The sequence below is a fragment of the Oreochromis aureus genome, linkage group 6 (genome assembly GCF_013358895.1).
Source record: "Oreochromis aureus strain Israel breed Guangdong linkage group 6, ZZ_aureus, whole genome shotgun sequence".
In the NCBI taxonomy this organism is placed as follows: Eukaryota; Metazoa; Chordata; class Actinopteri; order Cichliformes; family Cichlidae; genus Oreochromis; species Oreochromis aureus.
Window position 1 is genome coordinate 37,089,973 of NC_052947.1, and position 26,775 is coordinate 37,116,747.

The following is a 26,775-nucleotide window of genomic DNA, read 5'->3' on the forward strand; positions in this document are numbered from 1 at the left end:
GGCGGCACGCGCACACTAACGAGCATGAGGATCCCGCGTGAACGCCAGTATAAAATAGAACCTCCAGGTTCAGACCAAAGTCTATGCAAAGAGCATTTAGAGTGTGAGGAGTGCCAGCAGCGCATCCAGGTAAGATGACCCGGACATTTCCTGCTTCAAAACTTTCCCACGGGAGTGGTTTAATTGATTAAATGGGCCTGGTTGGTCGTATTGTAGATATGAGAAGGTGGAGGTTAAATTTATACAGAAAGGAATCTCAAACAGAAACTGTTGCTGTGATTTTAAAAACTACTCCAGAGATGCTACATTTTAATGCTTGTACATATTTTCATTCATGCTCTTTATCTCTCTTTACTCTAGAAATGAATAGAGTCGTTAAAGCCCACATGACCTCACCTATGATGTTCCCTAGAATGGGCACTGCTCATTTCTTTAAGGTGAATTCACATACTTTTTATTTACACTCATAAATGTAAAGTGTAGACATGCCCAGCTTCACCCTTTCTCCGTGTCTCCCCCCGTGTGCAGGTGACTGTGTTTGAACAGGAGCATTTCCAGGGCAAGTGTCTGGAGTTCACTTCTGAGTGCTGCAACATCCACAACTGTGGTATGGACAACATCCGCTCCATCCGAGTGGAGAGTGGAGCGTGAGTCACACAGCCTGTACGCCTGCAAGTCTCTGTGGACAGCTGACTGTGTGTGTGTGTGAGTGAGTGTGTGTTTATGTAAGTGTGTTTCTGTGATACAAGGGTAGAGAATGAGGCACCCACTACCAAACATGCCACCGCAAAGGCCACTGCGTCCTACATGTAGGGTCCACACACCAAGGCAGTAATGGGGGGTGAAAAGGAGTCTTTTATTTTAAAGACATTCAAATTGCTTTCACCATTTCTGGCTTTAAAAGCTGTTATACTTTCCTCATCATTCATTCTTTAAGGCCACATGAATGGTTTTATTTTTATAGCTTGCTGTGCACCTTTTTTTTCATTGCTTGTATGTGAAGGCCAGTGTCAGGATCTCTCAGATAAAGATGATGCTTTTAGAAAGAACTATCTATTTAGAGTAGCTTTAAAAAAAAATGATATCCATTGTGTACTACCAGTGCTGTTATAATAACCTTTCGTGAAGCTTTACTGGACTGGAAACACTTTTGTGTTACTCAGATATTAAGGTTTCTTAATGAGTTTACATATTTTAGAGTTGGGATGTCAAACATAAGCCCTGGGGGCCCTAATCAACCCAGCAAAGACGGGTCCACTGGGCTTTGAAAAATGTGAAGCAGTGTGCAGATTTTAAACTTTTTACTGTATTTTCATAGGTTGTACAGCTTCTTCTATTCATAAAGACCTCCGTTGTCATTCATATTACAAAGTAGTAAATTAACAGGCAATAAAACTATTATCTACTGTAAAGCTTGATTAAAAGTGTGAATTAACAAAAACTTTATATTTTATAAATATAGGACAGTCTAGTTAATGAGCTACCAGTACTTTTACTGTAATTTTACACATTGATTATGGAAAAACTGAGACATACTGTTGGAATTACAATTTTATTTCTTTAGTTCTACATTAGTTCATCTCAGGGATTAAATATTTAGTTCAGTGTCCTTCACGGGTCCGGCCCACTTAAGATCAAAGTGTATGTAAAACAAGTTTGACATCCCTGTTGTAAAGTTTGGAGTTATCAGTGGTGGGAAGTAAGTTGAGTACCTGCTTTGAAGTACTTTAAAAGAGTATTTCTGTTTATGTTAGTTTATATATTTCTACCGTGCTAATTTTCAGCAACAAATAGATGAACGTGCCGACTACCCAACTGTCATAAAACATTAAATAACCGACTACAGAAGTTGCAAAGAAATCGTCTATTTAAGAGACAAAAATCTAAATTACATTTTAAAATTATCCCCTTGCCTGTGATGCTGCGTGTGCAAGTACATAATTTTGCTTTTAATTATAATGAAATGAGATGCTTTGTACAAAGCTCCAGAAAATACACAGGACTGTTCTGCAGACAGCAGCAATGGGCCCTTCCAGAAATCATGACCCAAAAACAAACAAAACAAAAGCCACAAGCAATTTTGTTCTGAAAGATTTTATGTAGGACATAATTTCTTCATTCACCAGCTGTGGGTGCAGCTAGCTAACATTAACACAGCTGAAGGGGGACACCCTCCTTTCACACTGTCAGGATAGAGATTCTTTCTTCTGCGCAGTGAGATTAGCGGTGGCAGTGGACAGACAAGAAAACTGCTCACAACAAGGTTTGTGGATATTTTGGGCTTAAGACTTCATTTGATTTTCGGTTGAACTGTTCGCTTATAATTGTGATTAATAACTTTTTTCCCCTCCATTTGGAGAAAAGAGTCGTGTATTTCAAATCTTTCAAATTCTCGTGTTACCTAGCTCTCACTTTTTGGCGTTTTAGTTCTCTAGCTAACTGCTAACGGGTGTTTTTAAAGCCTTTATTGCAAAAGAAAATATTGATAGTTGAGCACAAATGTACATTTGCAACATGCTGTTGAATACGGGGCTAAAATTTGCTATAAAGTTCTGAAAAACTGAGCAGAGCTGCACATTCAATCAGTAGCTCCTGTTGTTTTATCATTAAAAGGACTGCGCCACTTTTCATTTTCCTCTTTAAATTTACAGGTTTAAATAGTTTTACACTGTCATGACACATTTATCTTAGGTTTAAACTCAGCCAGCCCAAGAGTGATCAGTGCCTTCACCATCATGACTTGTGGATTCAAACATTATGTTCTTGGTTGAGCATGAACGTGTGTGACATTTCCACCTTTTGCAGGTTTGTTTGTGTTTATGTAAAACACGACAGGAAGCTCATTTTGATCATATATTCTTAAGGACTTTAATGTGACCCACATATTTGGTCCTAAAATGTATAGAAATGTGTCAAAACAAGAAGTATATTGAACAGTTTAGCAAACATTGGTGATTGCTTTTCTGGAAGTCATTGTCAAAGCATTTTACAGTCCAGTAATTTGTTTAGATGAGTATCATGTTGTCATTTTATTCTGAATTTCAAATTGAATTTTCAAATTCAAACTAATTTCAAATTAACAGAAAGTTTTATTAGACTTACAACTTGAACTGTGAAGCTCAAGTTGTGATTCCTAAAGGAAAGTGTAGTCCCTTCCTCTGTAAATAATGCAGCTGTCTGCTGGTGATGTCTCACAGGGTCAGAAAGCCTTTGGACTTGTCTTAATTTAGGAGCAGAGCACTAGACGTAATGGTCTGGGACATTTATGCATGCATTTATTCTTAACGCTGAGTGTAAGAGCAAACTTGTGTCTGACGCACATAAGACCAAATCGTTACTGCTTGTATCCTCATATGTAACCGCCCAGGCCTTAGTCATGGTGTGTAAAGCCTGCCAGAGTAGTGATTCTCCAAACACATGCTGCTTTCGCCAGTTCTATCTTATCAGTGAAAAACACACACTGAAAAGTAAAAGATGGTGAGCACTGCTTTTCACTAACAGTGCAGTGTCAGCTATTTGTACTCCCTTCCTTTGTGCAAATGCGTTAATATTTAGTGGGAACAAAATTACATAATGGATCTCTGAGGTTCCAGCCTTTATTCTGAGGAAAGATTTCCTCTCAGTCAAACTTGGTAAAGACATCATCAGGTTTAGGTATCTCACTAAAATCTGAAAGACTGTTTTGACAAATAAAAAAGATGGTGGCTAGTGAGATTTGCAGTGATGGGAATAACGGTGTTAGAAGTAACATTGTTACTAACGCTGTTACTTTTTTCAGTAATTGGTAATCTAACAAATTACTATTTCTATCGTTATAACGCCATAACCCTTACTAACAAGAAAATGTGTTGCGGTGTGTTACTGTTTTTCAACAGACAGACAATTGAAGCTGTCTTCAGCTTACCGGGGGCTAGGGGGGGCAAAACAATTGCACAAGTTCTGCTGATTACCTGAGGAAGAATAGCCATGGTAAACCAATCACATGACCAATTTAAGATGACATAGCAACAACCCAAGACAACCCTGAGTCTCCATTTTTGTGTTAAAAGTGGGGACTTCAAACTATATACCAGTTTTTAAATTGTGTTGATAGGCCACGTCAATGTGACAGCGGCTCAAAAAGTCGAGACATCTCGAACTCTCTCGGCTGGCCTGGGGAGGGTCATAAAGTCCACATTCTCAATGATCAAGGAAAGTTTACTTAAGTGTTTCTATCAAAAATACTCCTCAAAAATTGTTTGGCAGTTTTATTGTGTAGACACAACTCAGATTTTGGTTGCAATTTTTATCTAAGACTAATTTAATTACAAATAGATACTTTTTAAAAACATTGTGTTGCAGTGGTGCAGTAAGCATAGAAAAGAACTATATATGCCTGAGCTGGAGGCGGCAGAGCTGAAGATGCTTAGATTTTTGCTGGGAGGGACCAGGAGGAACAGGATCAGAAATGAGTATAACTGAGGAACAGCTCGGGTTGAGCTGCTTGTAGATGTAGAGAGCCAAGGCTGAGGCCATGTGGACATGTGCAGAGGAGGGCTAGAGGATATGTTGGACAAAGGATGTTAAAAATGGAGCTGCCAGGCAGGAGAAACGAGGAAGACCACAGAGAAGGTTTGTAGATGTATTGAAGGAGGACATATGGGGTCGGTGTAACAGAAGAGGATGCTAGGGTCAGGGGGAGACGGAGGCAGATGATCCGCTGTCCCTAGCATCCTCTAAAGGGAATAGCTGAAAGAAGATTGTAGAGTCGTGATCCAAATTTTAGACAATTTAAAATGAACTATAAGAGAGTAAAAACCCTTCAAACATGGTAGCTTGATTACTTCCTCTTTTATCTGTGTTAATATACACTCTTTCAGATACATTTACAGAACATTTATCTGAACACTGGGGGGAAAAGTTGAGCTGAAACTTCTTTTATTTTGTTGATACGTTCGAGTTAAAAGTTTTTTATGAAGTATTGACTGGGCCTGGGTGGTTTGGGTACAAATCCCATTTCAGAGCAGGTAGGAAAAAAACACTGACAGCTGTTTGGTCAATAAAAAAAACAGAAGTTGCAGTGCATTGTGTGAAGTTCTCTCCATTGTCTTTAAAAAATGTATGTTAGTCAGACTCAAGACAGGCAGTCTTTTATTCACAACTTTTTCTTTCTCAGACATCGTTTGGTGGGAAAAAAACACTTTCAGAATTGTTTTTCACTTTTTGGTCCTTTGTCTTGTAGGAATAGGATGACATGTGGGACTGCACAACAATTTTATCCCTGGTGTTCTTGAAGTTCAAACATATCAAACATTCAGATCTCTCTGAATTAGTACATATTAATGCATTCTTGCTCCACATTAAGTCTTGTTAATGGCTGATAACTCATTGTGGGAAAGTTACATAAGCTGCTGATGATGGCTGACCTGTTGGTTGTAAATATGAGTTCGAAAATTCTGTTTTTAATGTTGCGTGTGTGCAAAAAAACAGAAATAAAAATCCAAAATAGACACTCACAGCTTACAACATGATGCATCAGCACTCATGAGGCTGACGAGCAGGCCCTCTCATCCTGTCTGATGTCACTTGTCTGATTTATGTTCAGACTGATTTCAAAATGTGCTCATTACCATTTTTGCTCTGATATTTTTACCTCTGCCACTCGTGTTTCCAGCTGGGTGGGTTTTGAGCACCATGATTTCCAAGGCCAGCAGTTCATCCTGGAGAGGGGCGAGTACCCCAACTGGGAAGCCTACAGCGGCTCTCTGTCCTACCACACTGAACGCTTCATGTCATTCCGCCCCATCTACTGTGCTGTGAGTAGCAGCAGAGGGAGGAAAGGGTTGGGGGGATACAAAAATGAAAGGGTACAAGATAAGCGGGAGTGAGAGAGATGATGATAGTGAGTGACAGAAGGTGCAGTGAGCCACACAGCGGGTGACTGAGACGGCTCAAAAATAGAAATGAGACAGTTCAGAGCTAAATCTGTGCTCCCTCTGCGCTAACATTAGTGTGTTTCTTTTTCTCTATTTCCAAAGTCTCACTACAGCAGCCGTATGATGATTTTTGAGAGGGAAAACTTCATGGGCCGTTGCACCGAGCTGTGTGACGACTACCCCTCCCTGGAGGCCATGGGCTGGTTCATGCCCGAGGTGGGATCCATGCATGTGCAGTATGGCGCGTAAGTCAGACACGTTCCTCTATAAATCTTCCAGTTTAGGTTTAAGTAAAAGCCAATGTGAGTGGCTTCAAAGATGCTTGCTCTTCAAGTGCTTGCACATTGGGGATCATTGGGCATCTCTTCATAATGTTTCCATTACAATATAAAAAACCTTTGGGGGTAAATAAAACTGATCTGAAAGCAGCTGCATAGACAGGGGAGAACAAAATCCATTAAGAACTGAGACTAAAAACACACCCTGATTTACATGCTCAAGTCACTTTCACACTCCTGAAATGTTTGATGATCAGGTCCTCGTCTAGAGTCGTTCTTTCTTACATAACTTTTCTTGTGTGGTATTTTCTCTCAACTCAAAATACTCAATTTGTTTTGATGAGGACGTTTTGAGGGTATGCAGGAGGCAGGTCACATGATGCACCATTTCACCAGATTATCTGCTAATCTCTCAAATGGGTCTGACTGTACATTATATCTTTAATTTGTGCCTCCTCGTCTTGTCTCCACCTTCTGACTGTGACCTAGAAATGATCTCAGATGTCAGAACTGAAAATTGTGCCAGTTACTAAAATGCACCAGAGAGGAGAGAGAGGAGGCTGCAGGTCTTACAAAGACAAAGTGTTTTTACCTCTGATTTTACAAAAAGAATATTTTGTTTTAATAGGTTGTTTCAGTGATTTAAGATGGTCAGCTATGTGATCAAAGCTTCTGTCCTTCAACATTCGTGTGTAATTTAAAAAACAAAGTTTTCTTTCGATAGAGTAGTTCACAGTTACATCTGAGATCATGAACCACAGCACTAGTCAAATTGTAGCTAATAAATTAATGATCGTGTTGTGTCACATTATGTTGAATTGACATTACTTTAAAATTAAGCCCCAATTGCAAATATGTCTCCCTTTGTTAAATGCATGTGTGAAAAAGGCTTCACGCTTCACTGTCAATGTTCCGAGCAAGACTTTATTCTCTTCTAGGAGACATATTTTTATTTTAAAATACATCCTTAATGCTCTACATTTCACACATGAACTTCAACAAAAGGTTGAGAGAATAAAACTTAGACTCTGTTCCAAATGATCTTTCTGAAACATGGATCGCAGAGCAGGAGATGCTTTGCGTCAGCAGTGCTGTCAGTGATGTTTAGTTGAAGATACTCGCCGATACACACTCTGAGCAGTGTATTAGGGAGTTAACAGTGTAACAACTCAGAAGAGAGGAGACTGTAGAGTAAATATATAATCCGAGCTGAGATCGTACAGTAGCCGGAGGTCAGTCAACAGAGCAACAAACGGGCAAAAACAAGGAAGAAAAAGTAAAAACAATGGAAACATGAGAATTACCAGCTGCAGAACGCCGCAAAGTCTGATTGTGTAGAGTAATTAGCTGATAAGAAGCATGTTTGGCTAGGTAAACACAGATGATGCTAATGTGGGCGGGGCAGATAATTACAAATGTGGAAGAACTAACAAAACGGAGGAAGTAAAACTTCTGAACACAAAAATATCCCTAACCGCGATGGGCGGGTGAAAAACTCTCTAGCATCTCATCTGATTGTGTCAAATATTTGCGCTGTCACGTGTGCGTATGGCATGTGAAGTATAGAAAAGTTCAGAGAGCTACTTTCATCTTTGTTTTGGTTTTTTTAGCAGCTTTAAAAGGATGACACAGTTATTTTTAACACAGTTAGCAGAGACGGCCGTGTGAATCAGGCAACTACTTTGGCCAACTGGGAAATATCTCAACAACTCCTGTAGCCTGTAGCGTGACATTCAGTCTTTTATAGATGTCCGTGTTTCCCCTGGGGTGAAGTGCAATATCTTTTTATTATCATCTTCAGCCTGGCCTCTGTTCTTTTCTTTATGACAGAATGTCTGCAAAAAAACATTTTAATGAGCATGCTAAAATAAGAAGGGTCTACACGGTCTGCTTAACAGGGTAACAGCTCGTGTGCGATGTGACAACCTCTCACATTTCTGGTGTGCCCTGTCATATTAACTGCCGGACTTTGGTGTTATTTATTATGAGTGTCACAGCCTCAAAGAGCAGCTAACATGACTCTGTATTTTTGTTTACACATTTCCACTGAATTCGTCATGACACATTTGTTATTTACGACTATTTTTCATCAAAACAAGCCCTCAAATAAAATTGGCATACGGTTATGTGCCTGTCACAGATTTGTTGACTAATCACTAAAATCATATAGTTGTGCAGTAATATCAAAGATATGTTTGCATTCATTTAGTCATCCACATAGTGACTGTTCTTAATGAATCTCCTCCTCCTGCCTCTGCGTTTCCACAGCTTTGTGTGCTATGAGTACCCCGGCTACAGAGGCCAGCAGTACATCATGGAGTGTGACAGGCACAGCGGCGATTACCAGCACTGGAGGAACTGGGGCTCTCACTGTCAGACTCCAAAGATCCAGTCCATCAGACGCATCAGGCACTGAGAGGCGGCAGATCAGGACAGCAGCAGCAGAACAACCTGGGCTGTGGCTAACACCTGTGTGTTCAAATTTAGGAGCCCAAATCATTAACCTACAGTTCTGTGACACAAACCATTAGTGATGTAGCAGCTACCTCTTTATTCCAGCACGTGTATTTGTTTCTCTTAAAAATGAAGTGTGTTGTTTTCCATCCATCCGTTTACACAATACAGGCTCACGGGACGGTTGGAGCCTATCCCAGCTTACATGGGACAAGAGGCCGGGTACACAGAAAGACAAACATTTCTGCTAATTTTACAAATATGTCTTCGGATCACGGTACAAACCGGAGAACCTGGAGAAAACCTCATAGGCACAGGGAAAACATGCACACTCCATGCAGAAAGGACCCAGCCGGGCGGTGGATTCATACCCTGGACTACCTGCTCCACTGCTACCACTATGCCAGCTACAGTTTTCTTTTGGTACATGTAAAATAAAGATCAGAAAGATCAGAGTGAGAATGTGAAACGTTATTCCTGTGTTGTGTGAGAATGCAGGACAGTGTTCAGTATTGGATCAGCTGATCTCCCAAATGAGCACTGAGAGCGAGGTGACAGGACAGTAACAAAAGTCAGTGAATAATAAAGACGTGATCACATACTAGACTGTGTAAAACTATTAAGGTGTCAGTCGTACCTGAGCTGAAGAATCAGCACTACATGTGTACCTCGTGGCGTAGTAGCTCATCCAGCTCACGAGCCACCAAAATTCACAGGTTATTGTAACGTGTGAAGTACAGAAAGAAAGTGGTACCATTTCTTATTTGTTTTCTCTTTTGCACAAACAAAAGAAACTTCAAATCCACTGAGAAGTTGAGATGCACAAACAGCCATATTTGTCATATTACTGGTGTTACAATAAAAGCGACAGAAAGGCCCCAACCACACCTTCCTCATATGGGAGTCAGCTAATGGAACCAGTCCCTCCATGATCACAAACACTAAACTCAATATCATCAAAATAACAGGATACGAGTGTTACACGGCATGTGGCAGTGAGATTTCAAGCTATTGCATCATTTTGTATTTTTAATCTTTTTTTTTATTATTTTGTATTTCGAGTTCTTCAACATGAAGAATCGTATGTTATGGCCCAGGCTCGTGAGCACCTAGCTTAAGACATTATTTTGCCATAAATAAACCGAATTACAAGATTTATCTATAGATGGTAGAGAGGCACATACAAACACTTCTATGAACATTATAATCTAGGATGAGTAGTGATACTCGTGCCCAGTCAACAAATAAACTTTAGATGACAGTTGTGTTTAGGTTTGATTAAATTCTGCCCAATACTGTAGGAGGAGCAGTGATTCTTGTGAACTGTGGACAGACTGACGAGTGATGAATACCTCATGTGGCATTGAAGTAGCCTATTATTTATAAAAATATTTCTGTGTGACAATAATTGCAAACCAATTTACTTCAGTCTTGCTGTTCCTTGTACTGGTTACACTCTGGTTACATTTTCAGGTTTCCATGGTAATGACTCTAGCTGTCACCACTACCTTAATATAAAGTCAGTGACTTTGACAACACACCACCCGCCTGTCAGACGTAAACATCACAGTCAACAACAGTTCGATTCAGCACATCTTTTTACTTAAAACTGCATGTTTATACTGGAGAAAAGCACAAAATACATTCTCAGGGTCAGAAATTACATAAACTGAACAACATCAGCAGGGCAATAACGCAGCTAAGCTCTCTAAAACACTTACAATCCCATATAAAGTTAAATTAAATGTTATATGTCCACCATAGGATGTTGATTACATTCCTTCCTCCTACAGCTGGTTGCAATAGAAATCTGTACCTTGATGACTGGAAAAGAAGAAGCTGTGGTTCAATTACATCCAACCTTACTATACAAAACTACTATAGAAAACCACAAATACATAGATAGATAGATAGATAGATAGATAGATAGAGATATGAAGGTTTCTGTATGAAAACATTTAGGCTTGTGGTTCTGAAAGATTAGGGAATACAGAGTGCTGTCAAGTAAATCTAAAGTCACCTCGGAAACCATGAATACAAAGTAAAACAAAAGACATGAAACCCATTTAAGTAAAATAGACACAATAAGAAAAAGTTTTGGTATATATACACAGCAAAGGCTGCACAGTGATGTGCAGAATTCCCTCATTTTTAAAGGGCAAATAGTTGACAGGTGAAATTTATGATGGTGAAGTTCCAGCAAGTGTTTCTGCATGACATGACGGCAAACCAGCCATAGATTGAATGACAGTTTAACTTAGACTTCAGTTTTCAGTCCAGAGGAACCGCAGTGCCTTAAACTTGTATTCTTTCTTATGGCCAGTAGAGGGTGACTCCTCTGGCTCCAAAGTATTGTCCGATATATTAACATTTGAAAGAAGTTGACTGTAATGCTCACTCCATTTGTGACCACAGCAAACACTTTCCTGATAATTTCATGGAGTCAATTTCTAGTTTCAAGTCTTATTTTCAAATCTTATTTAATACAGCATGATGTTCACTTTGTAAAAATACTTAAACTAAAATAGACTGAGTAAGCTTTAGGGTGTGGAGACATTGTGTCAAGTCCCTACTTTACGACCATAGTGTTTCTTTGTCAGATCTACCTCTTGCTTGTCATGTCACAAGTTTTTTTTAGAAAACATAAAAACATGACGATGCCTATGATTATAATATTGAGTTGAGGGCTCTAAACAGGACTCCACTAACAAAGCAAGTCTTCAAGGCACTCACATCCGTCTTTTAAATAGCCTACACTTTCACATCTTTGGGAGTGTAGCTGTCATTAGAAATAATCATTCAGCACAAAAAAGCAGTTACTGCATGAGCAAAAAGGTTTCTATGTTAGACCCTTTGATACTTTAGTGAAATGATACTGTATGTATGCAGGTTCAAAAAGCATATTTGGCCCTTTACTGTTTTGACATGTACAAAACACTAAGTCATGTATGAGTGTTTGTTTTTTTTAATTTAATTTTCTGACTGACATCTCTGACCCTTCATCTAATGCCCCTGTCAGAATGATGTAGCACTCTATTTTAAAATACATGAACCTTATCTGGACTTAGCATTGTCTTCGGCTAATCAGCAACTTGTAGCAATAACAACAATTATTAGCAGAGCAAAGTTCACAGATACAATGCTAATGTACTCTCAGCTTTAACATGCACTATGCAACTAGTGTCTGGTATACCCACCGTATCAGCTGCTACAAACCAAGACGCAGCAAGCAATGTTGCAGGGCTACATGCTAATGTTAGCATATAGCTCATGTGGCTGTAGCCCTTTTTGTTTGTTTGTTTCTGAATATTATTTTAGATTTCTTAAATGTATAGGAAAGATGCTAAATGCTGCACTTCATTAAATATATTCAAGCTCATCTTCTGCATCTTACAGCAGACAGTCCTCTGAGCTTCTGACAATGCCTTGTGTGATTCCAGATTCTCTGACCAATGTCCAAACACTATTAAATGAAATACTGAAATTATAAGGAATTAAAACAACAAATATGGGGCTTTTTATGTTGCTTACAAGAGGCAGGCTTGTTTTTCTATCAAAACACACTTCAACTTGTGATTGAACTCAGAAAATCAATTCCTTCATTTTGTCGCTTGCTTTCAAGTCTTTCTATGCAGATTTTTTTTCAATAATAAACAACAAATTCTGATGAAGTGAAATGCTCTCTGCACTTATCATTTGGTTAGCCGGTTTACATAGAAAGAAAAAGGACTCGAATTTTTTGTTTTATCCAGAATGTGCTGATGTATTATAACAATATAGCCGTTAAAGCCGGTGTACTTTTCTTATTGATGACTGTAATTTCAGTTAAGCAGTTACCTATAGCGTTCCTTCAAAGTTAGAAAACTATAAACTATTGGGGCTTTTTTCTTAATTTTTACATTTTCCACTGAAAAACAAACCAAAGTTACAGAAATATTAATGAAAAAAAGAGCATCCAGTGCTATTTTAAGTCTTCCTCTCCTCTTCTCAAATCTCTCCGCCGCTCTCATTCACACGGGCGTCTTCCTGTCCACGGCCCTCGGCTCCTCTTCTCCTGGCTCTGGGTGAGTTAGCTCCCTGATACCAACCCTCTTGGTCCCTTTCCTCCCCGTCCAAATTTTGCACTACATCATAGTCGTCTTCCTCCCTCTCGTCTTCTCCGTCGTCCTCCTCGCTCCTCTCCGAGTCAGACTCATCAGAGTTGTCCTCTTCCAGGTAGCGGTAACCTTTGACCTGAGGACAAAAAGTTGAATTAGTTGCTCTGATGTCAAAACACGTTTCTAGCTTAGTATGCCGTAGCATTTTTCACAATAAAATGCACTGATCCTTGGATTACCTTCTTCCATAAGAAGGACAAATCAGTTTTTAGCAATTCTATTCTAACCCCATAACAAAACACTATGTTCTACCTATATAAAACGCTTATGTAATCAGACAATCTCTCAACAGCCTGTTGAATATAATGCAAATGTAACAATAACTATGTGTATTCAGTGACTTCACACATGTTTAAACGGTGACACGGACTTGATAGACATGTAATATTATTTTCAGATATTGTCCTATAGGACATCTTCATGGGTAATGCTGCTCATACATTTGCAGATAATTGTAAACTATGTTTGAAAAACTAATTTGCCTTTGGTGTGATTTTTTTTTTCTACAAAAGAAAATGAAGGAAAAAAAGGAAAACATAATGAGCTTATATCTATTCATTCCTCTTCAAAGAAAAAGTTCTTACAGACTGCATGGGGGAGTTTTTGGCTTGCCCCAAACTAAATTTAGCCAGAGCATAAGAAAAATAATCAGCTGCCTCTTAATTAGGGTTTCATTTTTTTCAGATGATCAGAAATACAGGAATATGTATGGATGTCGTCAGATACGGTAACACGCACTAATTGCCTGTATTGTCTGCTTTCAAACACAGTCACCTCCCAAAGGCCCACAGAGACCTTTATGATATGTTCAGTTCAATATCACAGAAGTACTCTGATTGTTGTTGAAATCTAAAGAAACGATGACAGCTCGTGCAGAAAATGCGTCACTGCTCAGTTTGTGGTGTAGTTGATAAACAACACTGTATTCAATCTTCTTTAAACAGACTATTTTTTGCCTGCTGCCTTATTGCAAAACCAAAAATTCAGATCAATCAGAATATTTTCATTCTGATTCATGTATAATATCTTAGTATATCTTAAATCTAAAATAATATATCTTAAAGCCACTATAATATGTCCACAGAAAAGTCGACATACTCGACTCCTCTCATGTCGAAGAGCTGACGAAGGAACATGAGAAGTTGGAGTCAGGTGGCAAAACGAGATCCTCGCTGCGTAGCTTCAGTTTACAGTCAATTAAATGTCAATTAAACATGAAGTTGGTCCAGCTGCATAATAAATTGCTACAGCTGTATTTTATTACGTGAGGTTTAACAGTGCTCAGAACATGTTTCATATTTAGGGACACTTTTAATTAGATTGATAACATGGCACAATGTGACAAGATTTTGAATGATCTTTTAACCACGCACACAGAATCTATGAAAAGCACAGAGTCTGATGACATTAAATAACTGAAACAGCATATGAATACAAGGTTTTAAAGAGTGCCCCTGTGGCCATGGTTTGCATATTCCAGCTGTGTGCCAGTGCCTGTTTTATAAATTGACAATGAAAACACTTCACGTGTGCATCTTCAATTATAGCCTCTGCCCTTCAGGTGGATTTTAGGAATTGAAGCATCCTCCAGCATGATGTACTGAGACCCATTTCAAGGTGACAAGGAGGCGGATGGAGGACAGAGGAGATGAAATTAGAGAAATGAGAAAAGCCTGCCACACCTGAGTGCTGCAGCTGATCAGCATTCTGCTCATTAATGAAACTGTGCTTCGATCCAGCACTACTAAAGCACTCCTTACGGTTTGGCCACTGTGATCTGTGTTTTCAGGATGAGCCCAGTAAAATTCAAAACGTGACCTTTAATCGTAACTTTAGGCAACTTCGCTGTCTTTTTATGTTTGAGTAAGTTTGCCTGTAAGAATGTGGAAGCTTGGTAGGGTTTCTTTGCCACGTTCTCTGCCAACTGTTTTCCTCTGTTTGTGACTAGCAGCAGAGCCTAATTAGTTTATAGTCTTCGATGTTTTTATGTTTTTAACACAGAGCTCCGATTTCTTTTTTTTTTCATGGTTTTGGTGGTGGTGTTGGAGCAGGGGTCCAGAGGTCCAGGGATCTAGCCTTGGAGACCCTGAAGTCTACGTAGCTTCCTCCTTATTTTATTCCCCTTTTTCCTTCTTTAATTATATAACTTGTTGACTTACAATGATTTATAGCAGAGGAGAGGCCTGTCCATTAGTTCTGACTTAAAGTTTGCTAGTGTCCACTCTTTATGTTACACCATGTGTCACCTTATACTTCAGGTAAAGACTATAACACACTGTGTGAGCAAAGAAACCGCTCAAGGTTCCCACTGAGTTTGTCATGTCCCCACCGCTCTGCGTGCTCTAATCAGGTGCCACCAATTTTTTTTTTTTACCGAAGAGAAAACATGTCGGACAAAATCTCCTGCTGTGTGGAATGTGACAAAACAACTTTGATTTTCCTGAAAACATGCAGAAATCATGTTTGAAAAGGGCTTATTACAAAGACCACATTCATGTATTGATCCTCGATGGACTGACTAGTTACCTTGTGTCGCGGCCGAGGGATGCGAGGCAGTCTGAATGGCACTCTCTTGGCCAGGCGACGCTCCATCACCCAATAGCAACAGCAAGCCAGCAACAAAGTGACTAGTAGTATGGAAAGTTTTGCCTTAAAGGAAAGTGAAGAAAAAAATAGGTTAGAATAGGAACAAAAAAATGGAGGGAAAAACTAACGACATAAACACTGAGTCACATACCCTCATAGGAAGACCATACCAAAGGTAGACTATAAAGATGGCGATTGCCTGCCACCAGTGATAGATGGTGTAGACAAAGTCCAGGCGTTCCTTTTCTTCAGCGTACAGCATCCCGAGTAGGGCTGGAACACACAGAGGAACTCATGTTGTCATGTGTCATAGCTGAAGACATGCAAACACGGAGACCATGGATGATACTCACTGCTGACGCCTGTCTTGTTCAGGGCGGTGCCGAGTCCCCATAGCACAGAGATCACCAGTAGGGGGCCCTCATACTTGAGGTGATTCGGCTCTGGAGAAAATGCCATGAGAACCACGACAAGCACTCCATGCACAAAAGCACCACTGATGAGACACACCCAGCGTGGAAGCCGTAAGAGGGAAAGGCTGAGGGAGGAAAAGACGGAGGCGGAGAGGCCGTAGACGACGATGAGAAGCCACAGTTTATTTAGACCCAAAGTACACACACCGTAAGACTGTTGAGAAAGAAGGGGCGAGAGATACATTCTTTCAACATTTTATGTCCTGATTCACGAGTCTGCTTTCTCTCATGACATCCTTAAATCCTACACCCTGTATTTCCGTTTCTCTTTAAAAAACTTAAACTACTGTACAGACAATCTGCATGAGTTTAGTACCAGGGTGAATCCAGAGATGGCAAACAGCGTCTCAAATCCACTGTAGATGAAGAAGGGGCAGAGCAGTCGCAGGCGGTAGTCCCTCAGGTGTTTGAAAGGCAGCTGAAAGATGTTTCCCCAGCCTATACTGCGAAGGTCGATCTCTTCTGTTGGGCGGTAGGCAGCCCCACACAGCCCGAGGAACTGTGAGTAGCAGCACACAGAAATCACTTTATTCAGAATCGTTTTCAATGGAGCTTGTGCTTCAAGGTAAGCGGTAAATGGCCTGTATTTGTATAGCGCTTTTACTAGTCCCTAAGGACCCCAAAGCGCTTTACACATCCAGTCATCCACCCATTCACACACTGGTGATGGCAAGCTACATGTAGCCACAGCCACCCTGGGGCGCACTGACAGAGGCGAGGCTGCCGAACACTGGCATCACCAGGCCCTCTGTCCACCACCAGTAGGCAACGGGTGAAGTGTCTTGCCCAAGGACACAACAACCGAGACTGTCCAAGCCGGGGCTCGAACCAGCAACCTTCTGATTACAAGGCGAACTCCCAGCTTTTTGAGCCACGATCGCCCCTTCAGTTTGTTTTTGTCCCATGGTGAGGTTTTAAAAAAGTCTAAGAATAGAACAAACACAACAGACGCCTGAGAGCAATATTAGCTCTTAAACTAGCAGCTGGTACCCAGTTGGTACAGACTAAAGTCAGTGAAAAGTGTTAAACATGGAGGATTTTGCCTCCAAATAGTAGACGGACAAAAAGTGTTTTAGCATCTATTAGCTTATTGTTTTAGTTTTACAGTCTCATCACTTTCATCATTTCTAGCAGTTCATTGAACAAATTCTAAGCCAAATGGATGCCAGCTTCCCAGCAAGAATCCCAATTCGCTGACTGTTAATACCGGAGCTCTGAGTATCCTTACGAGGTGTTTTCCAGTACTTTGTTCACATCTTGCAAGTAGCCACAAGAACAGTTGCAAAACGTCTGATTGGATCACCCTGCAAAAACACTGCAGGGCAAAAGATGCCACAATATGGCATAATGTGCAGCTCACAATACTAGAATACTGTAAAATAACTCATATGGAACATTCAAGCACAAAAATTACAGCTGATGAATGTCCCAATCAACTCTGCTACAAGACTAACGCAGGCCTTAAAGGATGCCTGGAGTTGCGGCGCTCTGCTGCATCTCTGTTAACGGCTTCATAGTTTGCAGCTTTCTTTATGGTAGCTCTCCTGTGACTTCTTTTATAACATCAATCTGAAAGTCTTGTTTATTGAATATTTATAGCTTCTCGTGGGTTACACGTGCTAACTGTGAGAGAGGTTCTCAGCTGCGCACATATTTTAGACATCAATACAGGTTCGAAAAAGGCTTAATTTTTCCTTTATTTATAAAGATTTGATATTATCTAAGAATTAATTTCTCTTCTCTGTAAATCCAAACATTCTTAAGAAAACTTTGCAAGTCTTTTATCACATGTAATTCCATTTGAAATGGTTTCCTCAGAGCATTTTTACATTTATCTTTTAATGAGAAAGTGATGTACACAGGGATTTATAAGAATAAGATTACCGTTTCAGCTCTGTGTTAATTCCATCAGAGCATTTTTGGGTACCCAATTCAATTTTCTCTCAGTAATTTGCTCTTTGTTTTGGTTTTATATGCTTGTCTAGTGACTACTTAATGCTGATGTTTTATTGTTGTTTTGCAAGAACGTCACAACAGGAAACAGCGACACAGATTATACAAAAGCCTGTCTGGATAATTAGAAAACAAACACCTAAACAAACTGACTACCTCCGACCTCGAGTCCACGTGTTTATGTGCCTGTGTAGGAAGAGAACTCACAATGATCATGGAGAGGAAGGCGAAGCCCATGAGCACGCTCTCCACTTTGATGAGCAGCATGGAGCTTGGAAGTTTTTTCAGCACGGTGTTGTTGAAGCCAGGGATCAATCCGGTGACTTTAGCACCTGGTTTAGGGGCAGGAAAGAAATTAGAAAATAACTAATGTCAGCCAAACAGCCTGTGTTAGTCCTACAGACTGTTAAAGTGTCTGTCTGCACATTTAAGGAACAAACTGTACTTTACAGACTTTACTTTTATTGCATCCGTACTTTATAAAATTACAAAAATGCTTTAAAAGTCTCTGAGTGGATGAAAGGTAGATAGGAATGCTGATTTAATAAAACCTAACAGAGCTGCAGACTGAAGAAAACAGTTCTTTATGCAGTTGTGATGTAATTCGAAGAGGTCAGCTACAGTCGTGTGATCCTCTACCTCAGTTCTGTTTCCTCCTACTGTTAAAATGTGTGTGTTTTAGCCAGTAAACCTACTTCCTCTTAATGAAAACATCTGAATGGGGAAACAGTGACACAGCCTGTCAGTTGGTGATGTTTCTCATTAAGTTCTCTTTAAGTTTCATTTTGAATAACTCCAACTATTTTTATTTACCACCTGTTTAGTTGGTAAATGCTGATTTTTAAAAAAGCAGCTGCAATCAAGGTGCTTAAATAGTACTGAAAGTACTGTGCAAAAATCTTAGAGGCATGTAGCAATTTATTGAACCTGCATAAGGCAAAAACAGCTTGAACAGTTCTAGCTTGTGGGCTTTTTGAAGGACATTCAAAGCTCTACTTTAGCTGTTTCTGCCTTTTGTTCATTTCTCTGTCAAGATGATCCCACGCTGCTTTAATAATGTTGAGGATCAGGCTCTGGGCAGACCTGTCCGTGACTGTGATTTTCTATCCAGGTATATTTTTTCTGCACTGGCAGTGCAGGGATCATTGTCATGTGGAGTAATTAGGCTGAATCATTACATCACTAGCAGTCTTTGTAGATAAGATTGAGTACTGAACATCAGATTTTAAATTTGCACTGAAAGTTGAAAATACAAATTGACATTTTATTGCTTTTTGAAATTGAAAATTCACAAATCCAGCAGACACAGAACAATATGTGGATATTTCAACCTGTTTCCAGCACCGGGTGAGATAACGAGCCTCCAGGTTTGGCTGTGGTTTGGTCTCTGAGAGAAGTGTGTAATTTTACTTTTAGTACTTGGATTAAACCAGGTAACATAAAGTGGCTGTGTCAGCTTTTTCCATAATTACATTCTGCCTAGCCAATATTAACACTCGGGCAACAAAGTGTTTGTCTATGATTACTCTGAATCCTCCAAACACTCCACAAGGCACTAGGGGAACTAATAAAGAGTAAGACGGGAAGACTGATGGACTTCCTCGTGTGTGTTTACAAAATAAAAAGCAGGGATGGGAGTTAAAATCCCTAAAATATAATTTGTTATAAATAGAAAAAGCTACATGAATTAACTGGTTTTAAATGACAGCCTCACAATTAACAGGATAGATTGTTTTCTTTTCCTTTTTTGGAATGATGATGGATTTAGTTGAAAAGTTGATAAACATTCCTATTTCCCGTACTCTTCCTTTCACTATTAACATGGAAGTAAATTGAACTCTTATTGTCCCGAGCTTATCGTGGTGTATCTGTACTGAGGCGCCACTGGAAGTGAGGTGGCACGTGTCTTTACCGCAGACTTTCACTTGGGCGAGGATGTGGGGGTTGTCATGGAGGTAAACGTTGTTGAGGACGAAGGCCATGGGGAACTCGGCGAAAACAAAACTCAGCTGATGTAGAAGAAAAGAAAAAGGTTTGCCCATTTGTTCAGCAAACAGTATGATATTAATGAAATCATTAATGAGGGAAAGCTGAAAGACTTACATTGAAAATGATGTTAAAGACCGACTGGAAGACGATGATATAGCAGTGGCACGCTCCCTTTGGGAGCTTCTTCTGCTCCTGCACGTGCTCCTCCTTGTAGTTGACGCATTCATAGTACTGCTGTGCCATCCTGCACACATGTGAGAGTGTTTATGGTGTTAGAAAACAAATTTAGAGGTATTTATTTTGTACTTATCTTCAATTAATCACACGAGACCCTTGTCTCTGTGTATGAAGTGTTTAAATAGATCTATGCTACAAAACCGCATAGGCTGTGTCTCTGTTTCACACTTTAACAACTACGCTTTGCCCTATAAATGGTCTATATTCAAGAGGTGTAAAGAACCCGAGAACAAGCTTTACATTCACATTTCCTCTTTTCGGATTTAGCGACTTCATAAAAGGCAAAACACATCAGAGCAAAAAAAAAAAAAAGGATTCTGCCAGCAGCATTTATAATAAAAAGAAAGATCAATACAGAAAAAAGATCTCGGCTTGTAGTCAGTGCAGCACGGCTCAAAAGAAATACAACAAAGAGCCTGGTAAATTGTTCTTTCAGTCTGCCATTGATTAAACTGATACAAGGTTTTGTTACATCTGTCGGTGAAAAGACATTTTAAAAAATGCTCACTCGATGATGCTTTCTGAGAGCTTTGTTGTGCCGGAGGGACACGTGAAGTAGGGGCGGGTATTCTTTGAAAGTTGTCTACAGTCCACTTCAGCCTGAATGTATTTTTAACTGTCAGTGTCTTCACAGAGCAGCAGGTCTTATCATCCACATGAAACATGTAAACATTAGACCTTACATCTAGCAGCAATATGGAGCATTGCTCGATTAGCTACTAGGAAAATTGTGCCTGGCTCTAAAACTCCAAGAGTCCCATTTTTGCTTGAAGAACTACAATAGCAAAATGTTCTTTACAGAGCTCTACTACTGCCTACAGTTGAGATCTTCTTCTGTCGCTCTGTTAAATACTATAGCTACTCATAATAAACACTTAGTTTCAAGTAATGATGTCTGCATATAAACAAATAATTCCTGGTAGCCAAAAGTGTTTAGAGCTTCAGACTGCTCTAAACACTTTTATTGTAGTCTTGGCTGTTTGATGTCACTATGACACATGGAGCTGGCTGTGACCACAGAGGCCTCCACTTGCTGTTCAAACCTTCTGCTCATGAGCAAGTCAGACGAAAGCTGCAATAAAGGACTGGAGAGAGGAGCTGAAACGGCGTGTTTCTCACAGAGAATGAACCGAAGAGCCGCACTAAAGCCTTTTTTATAAGTTGTTTTTTTTTTTGAGATTTCAACCGTCCTCTCTCATCTAAAAGTCTGCTCACAAAGCCCACTACAATATTGTATTGTGCCTCCCATGGAGACTTTGTTGCTCTTTCTGCTAGTTTATCGTTTTACCTGATCGGCTGTTAAAAGGCCCGTGATTGGCTCGCTTTTAAAAGAATGAATGAGGCAAGAGGAGCAGCAGGTTTCTACTTCCCTCTCAGAGCACTGGAACAGAATATCCTGAAAAGTTACTACAGTTTTGGGTTTTTTTGGGCTGGTTTGTTTTTTGTTTGTTTGTTTTTTAATTTCTTTAAATCTTAAGAAGCACCAAGGGTTAAGGAAACATTTCCTCCCACCCAAACTTCTACTTCTTCTTTCTTACCGTGTGATATAATTTCCCAAGGAGGCCCACAGGGGCACAATGGCCACACCGATGGCCACAGCCGATGGAACGAGGGTGTAGTAACGCTCCCAGTAATTGGTAGAGACGAAGAGAGCGTAGATCCCCGAAGCCAGGAACATCATCCACTTGGTACCTAGAAACCTGGATGTGAGACGGGGTGTTTAAAGGAAGAGCAGGGACATTTATATAAAGACATGTTTTGAAACGTAAGTTGATGTCGCTACCTGATGAGGAGAGGCGTGTACAGGAGGCCTACGATCGGTGTGACATTAATCCCCATCAGCATCTTCTGGTCGATGTCCTGCAGGCCAAGGTTGCTGTACTTTACCTCACGGTAGGTCGTATCATAGTGGAGGATCAACTGCATCTGCAGGAGGCCTATTGCACACATGTACAGGTACAGTAAATGTTCACAAGTATTCAAGTTACCCTGTCTGTATGTGCCGGTTTGCCAGTTTCAGCACCCCACCTTCAGTGAAACTCACCCATGTACACACTGTACACAATCATGGCTCCAATACTGGCTGCAACAACATTCTTGATGATTCCCAGCCTCTTCCTTCGATAGTATTTCTTCTCCTCCTCCTCCTCGTTGTAATCTGCCTGTGGGCCCAAAAACTCCTCCATCTCAGGAAAGAAGGACAAAAAGTTATGCAACACTTAAGCAGAGGCAGAGACGTGTTTATCAAATTAAAATAGGATTGTTCTGATCCGTACAACTCTGAAACTGACAACCAGAGAAGCTGGATTTATGAAGGTTTTCTGAAATCAGCTGAGCTCACCTGGCCCTGCATGTTGTCTTCGTGGTCCACATTAAGCATTTCGTTCACATTGCCATTTGGAGGCACTACAAACTGATCATCATGAGGGATCAAAGCTTCATCGGCAGTTGCCTCCATCTGGTAACCAGAAGAAGCAGCACGCTATATTAGTACTTCACTGCACCTTCTGCCATCATCGAAACCAATCGGCCACCTGCAGCCACCGTGGTTTTCAAGCTGCTGCACATGAACGAAACTCTATAGATGCTTAAAGTTTTCAACATCAAATTAACTGCAGACGTAAATATCATTAGTGTAATTACTATAAAGTTGTATTAAACACGCCTGACTCCAAATCAGTTTAGATGCATTTTCTGATTTATTTTTAAGTATTTTGTTCATTTATTTTTGGTTTCAGTACTCTGAGACAAAACATAACTGGCTAATTTTAGCACATGTATTTATAGCTTTAAAACTGAACACGTTATAAAGTGAGATTGTGTTGAAATTCAGAAAAATGCATAAATGTTTTATTGTCACGATTCAGCAGTTTTTTTCCCCTGTAGCATTACAGAAGCCACACTTCCTCTTAATTGTTTCTCAATACAAAGAGCCAAAACCTTTTAAAGCTTGAAAAGCTATTTTAATACAAATATTAAGAAATCATACAATAGGGGTGGCAGTTATATAGAGGATATGTTCAGATAAGGGGCTACTCACATTCACATCAGGATATAATATTTTCATTTACTTTAAAAACTAGCTGAATGAATACTTTAACACGCGACTGTTTAACTTATGTTATGCAAGTTTTTATTTCAAGTGAAATAATTATACGTAAAAGTCCAACAACATATTCACATTTAATGAAACATTAAAAAAAAGATGAGTAGTGTGTGGCAGGTTGACCTTCCCGTGCACCGTGAGCTGCACGTTTATTACGCGTGCCGATCACGGTGCAGCTACAAAAGTCCAAAACCTTCACATGTGTTTTTGGAGCTAAACAACTGCAGCATTTCTAAATAACTAAAACTAACTAAATACTCTCAACTCTTCTTACATTGTTATGCCTCTGTAGTAATACTGGAATCACCACACCACAAACTGCAATGCATTTTATAAAAAGCTGGTGATATTTATGACATCACTGCAATTTTGCCGCTTGTAAATCCGTCCACTATTCTATGCTGGACCTTTTCAACCAGTTCTGGTGTTGTGCCAAAAACTGATTTCCAATGTTTCCAATTTGTTTTGATGTCTAATGTCTTTACTTATGTTGGAAGACTTTGGTGAACAGAAATCACACAGGGGTTATATATGAAATTAAGAAATGGCCTGTTTTGCAAGTATCTTTATGAGTCTGCGTTATTGTAGCTACATTATAACCAACCCAGTCTTTTTTGGCCACTGTGCTTTTCTGTTGTTTTGTATAGATTCCTCTGGACTGTACATCTCTGCTGTTTACTATTACTATTTATATACTCCTGCATAGTTCGTGTGGAGTATCCATAATTTAATTGTGCATGTACAATGACGATTAAAGTCCTATTCTATTGAACTCTCTTTATACAACCGTTATGTTAAATTTTTGCAGTTTCTGCTGCCCTCTTGGCCAGATCACTTTTTTAAAGAACATGTTTCCTTTCAGTGAGGCTTTTCAACTGGATAAATAAAGGATATATAAAAGTCGCTTTGCCAAAAACCGACAGCAGCTTCTACATTGTGACAGGAATGTTGTTTGTAGCTCAATGACGTCATTCATGAGGGATACATTTGACATATGTTTCACATATTAAAGGCCAACAAGTCAATAACAGAAGTGTAAATACATGCAGTCACTTTGTGGCCTCACTCCTCAGTCCCCGTTTAAGTTGTTAAGTGGTAATGGTTTCTACTTTTGAATTAACAACTTGCCAAATCAAGTTGTTACTTGGTGAGTCAAACCCCCAACTATAGAAAATTAACTTGCATAGGAGAAGTGGCCCTACAAGAAGTGTTCCTTTGTTTCTTTTAAATTGTATTTACATCACATTCTTTTGCATAATTAATATTATTCTTATTACTATTATAGGTTACCATTCACAGTTCATGGACTCCCCCTTCTCCTGTAATAATTACTGAAGTGTCTTTTGTTTGTTTTATGACTTTTTTGAAACTTTTAACCAGAATTATAAACTGCATTTTTATAAAAGCAGATGTGATGCATCTTCTTTAAAAATATTAGCAGCAAAACACATTTATCGTCAGAAAAGCGTGTCTGTGTTAACAAACTAACCTTTCACACTCATTCACAAGCCTTATGTTTGCCTGACTTCTCTTTTCCTTCCCAGTATGGAAACTATGAAAGTTAAAACGTGCGGGATGGTGTAACTGCGTTTAACCCCTTATTTCAGATTTCTTTGACCCTTGTTATTACTTTCATGGCAGTTTGCATCCAGGTCTTGTTGACTTTTCAGCGTTTCAAAGTTATCAGTCAAACCCACGTTCATAAAACAATCACGACCGTGTTTTGCCATCTACCCTGAAATTCACTTACCGTGTCAGTGGAGCGGGGCTGGAGCAGAATGAAGACGGGGACAGAGACACACGGACATCCCCGTCCCTGTGTCCCTTTCAGACCCTGTTGTCGTTACTTCTCCTTTCTGAAATTAGGTGCAGTATAAATAAAAAGTTTCGTGGAGGAAACGAAAGTTAGTTATCTTCACTTCCTCACTGGTGCCTGTTTCTCTTAAAGCCACAGACACGATTTTAGGAAACACGCCCCCTTCACTCTCCATGTGTATGTGTGTGTATGTGTACATGTTTAGGCATCTTTGTGAGGACCTATGGGGGACCAAATGCCCGTCCCCACGAGTTTGAAGGCATTTTTGAGGCTCAAAATGTGATTTTAGTGTCAGAGTTACAAATAGTGTATGGTTAGGTTTAGGCTGATGATTAGGATTAGGCATTCATTTTTGATGGTTAGGGTTAGGGTAAGCATTATGTCAATGGGATGTCCCCACGAGGATAACAAACCAGACATGTGTGTGTGTGTGTGTGTGTCGGGACTTTTAAGAATGATTATGAATTATTAAGCGCGGTATCGCGGGTTGGGGATGGAGTGGGCATGGGAAAGCGGATATATAAAATTAATACTGAAGCAAATCCTTTGAAATTCACCGGTTATTATAATTCCGTCTCAGTTGCGCAGTTTGCAGTTCTGTTATAACATCACACGTGTTGTTCTGTTGAGCGGTGGGAGCAACAATGTCTCACACTTGCTCGGTTTGGTTGATTCAGAGCGACCCACCAGATGGCTTTGCACAGTGCGAAAGCTGCAGTGAACTCATTAATTATACATTTAATAAAAAAATAACATGCATTGCTGTTCCTGCTCTGGTGACATCATGCTGGTACACAGGAGTAAAAATGCACTAACTTTATTTATTCTAGAGAAAGATCTTTAGATCCAGACACTGCCTGCATTATGGATAAAAAGCTGAAAGCCGGTTTCGGTTGCTGCTTGTTTGTGGCTCTCTCTGCCTTCAGTAACTGAAAAGCATGCTCTATTGGTCACAAATAAACACTAGTGGCCCGGTTCCACTGGCCGCCATACATGCTCGCTATAACACTGTCTCCACTATGTATGACAGATGATGCAGTACTTGAGATCTTAAGGTGTGTCTCTCCTTTGAGCACAGGTTTTTTATTTTGAGTCTGCAGGATCTTTGACATGTTTCTTTGCAAAGTCTAATCTAGCCTTCCTGTTCTTGTGTAACCAGTGGTTTGCTTCATGTTTTAAACCCTCTGCATCTGCATCTCTTGATTGTAGATACGGTTAATCAGCCTCCCTCCTTGAGAGCGTCCTGCCTGGCTAGAAATTGTAAAGCAGTTGTCTTCTGTGGTGTATCAGAACTTTAGTGTTTTGGAGGTGACGAGTGCATTCCACATTGTTTGCCTAAAGTAATTGTGTGGATGCCCTAAAGGGCTTCCACACTATTGAGTTCCTGTTTCTCTTTATTCTTTATTCCACTATATTATTCTAGTTGCTTCCGTACACTTTTTGGCACTTAACTACTCCCTCAGTTCTTATCCGATTTTCGCCATTCAAACTTAAAAAAAATTCTGCTCTTTCTGCTAATGCCGGCTATGACTTTTGGTGCTCATAACCTCTATACTTTTTGAGATATTGAATTTTTTTGCAATATTTTTTGCCCATTTCTGCCATATTATCAGTGGCCTCACAGATTTTCCTTGCCGGGTTGACCTGTGTTTTAGCTCAGTGAGATGAGCATCCGTTCTCAGACTGGGAGGCCCGGGTTCAAATCCCGCTTATGGCAACATTTCTTTCACTTAACAGTTAAACTTTTTTAACTCTTTTCAACACAAATTTAAGCTTTTTCACCCCTTTTCAGCACAATTTTCAGCCTTTTC

At 39.8% G+C, this 26,775-nt stretch overlaps 2 protein-coding genes across 3 annotated transcripts; one reads left to right on the plus strand and one right to left on the minus strand.

Moving 5' to 3' along the window:
* LOC116333106 (beta-crystallin A1-2-like) lies at positions 1–9,229 on the plus strand. 2 transcript variants are annotated; one of them, XR_005613464.1, is made up of 7 exons: positions 1–129; positions 361–437; positions 529–647; positions 5,654–5,795; positions 6,018–6,160; positions 8,462–8,664; positions 8,819–9,229. XR_005613464.1 is itself a non-coding variant. In XM_039613825.1 (6 exons), the coding sequence occupies exons 2-6, from the start codon at positions 363–365 to the stop codon at positions 8,607–8,609; spliced, it is 627 nt and encodes a 208-aa protein (XP_039469759.1). In that variant the 5' UTR covers positions 1–129; positions 361–362; the 3' UTR covers positions 8,610–9,229. The 2 variants fall into 2 exon arrangements, 1 of the variants encoding a protein (XP_039469759.1); XM_039613825.1 differs by having other exon boundaries at positions 8,462–9,229.
* A 998-nt stretch (positions 9,230–10,227) lies between these two features.
* Positions 10,228–25,074, minus strand: unc93b1 (unc-93 homolog B1, TLR signaling regulator). The gene is made up of 13 exons (XM_031756443.1): positions 24,899–25,074; positions 22,384–22,500; positions 22,087–22,228; positions 21,826–21,979; positions 21,581–21,742; positions 19,920–20,049; positions 19,729–19,825; positions 18,024–18,148; positions 16,180–16,362; positions 15,744–16,017; positions 15,542–15,663; positions 15,331–15,453; positions 10,228–12,880 (listed from the first exon to the last, which is right to left on the minus strand). The coding sequence occupies exons 2-13, from the start codon at positions 22,498–22,500 to the stop codon at positions 12,635–12,637; spliced, it is 1,875 nt and encodes a 624-aa protein (XP_031612303.1). The 5' UTR covers positions 24,899–25,074; the 3' UTR covers positions 10,228–12,634.
* Between the last annotated feature and the right edge of the window lie 1,701 nt (positions 25,075–26,775).

What these genes read in the sequence shown, in the direction of transcription:
- LOC116333106 (XM_039613825.1), top strand. Translation starts at nt 363, where the DNA reads ATGAATAGAGTCGTTAAAGCCCACATGACCTCACCTATGATGTTCCCT. An exon ending in GCACTGCTCATTTCTTTAAG is followed by an intron (nt 438 to 528) that starts GTGAATTCACAT and finishes CCCCGTGTGCAG; the next exon opens with GTGACTGTGTTTGAACAGGA. An exon ending in ATCCGAGTGGAGAGTGGAGC is followed by an intron (nt 648 to 5,653) that starts GTGAGTCACACA and finishes TCGTGTTTCCAG; the next exon opens with CTGGGTGGGTTTTGAGCACC.
- unc93b1 (XM_031756443.1), bottom strand. Translation starts at nt 22,500, where the DNA reads ATGGAGGCAACTGCCGATGAAGCTTTGATCCCTCATGATGATCAGTTT. An exon ending in AAGACAACATGCAGGGCCAG is followed by an intron (nt 22,229 to 22,383) that starts GTGAGCTCAGCT and finishes TTCTTTCCTGAG; the next exon opens with ATGGAGGAGTTTTTGGGCCC. An exon ending in GGTATGGTCTTCCTATGAGG is followed by an intron (nt 15,454 to 15,541) that starts GTATGTGACTCA and finishes CTTTCCTTTAAG; the next exon opens with GCAAAACTTTCCATACTACT.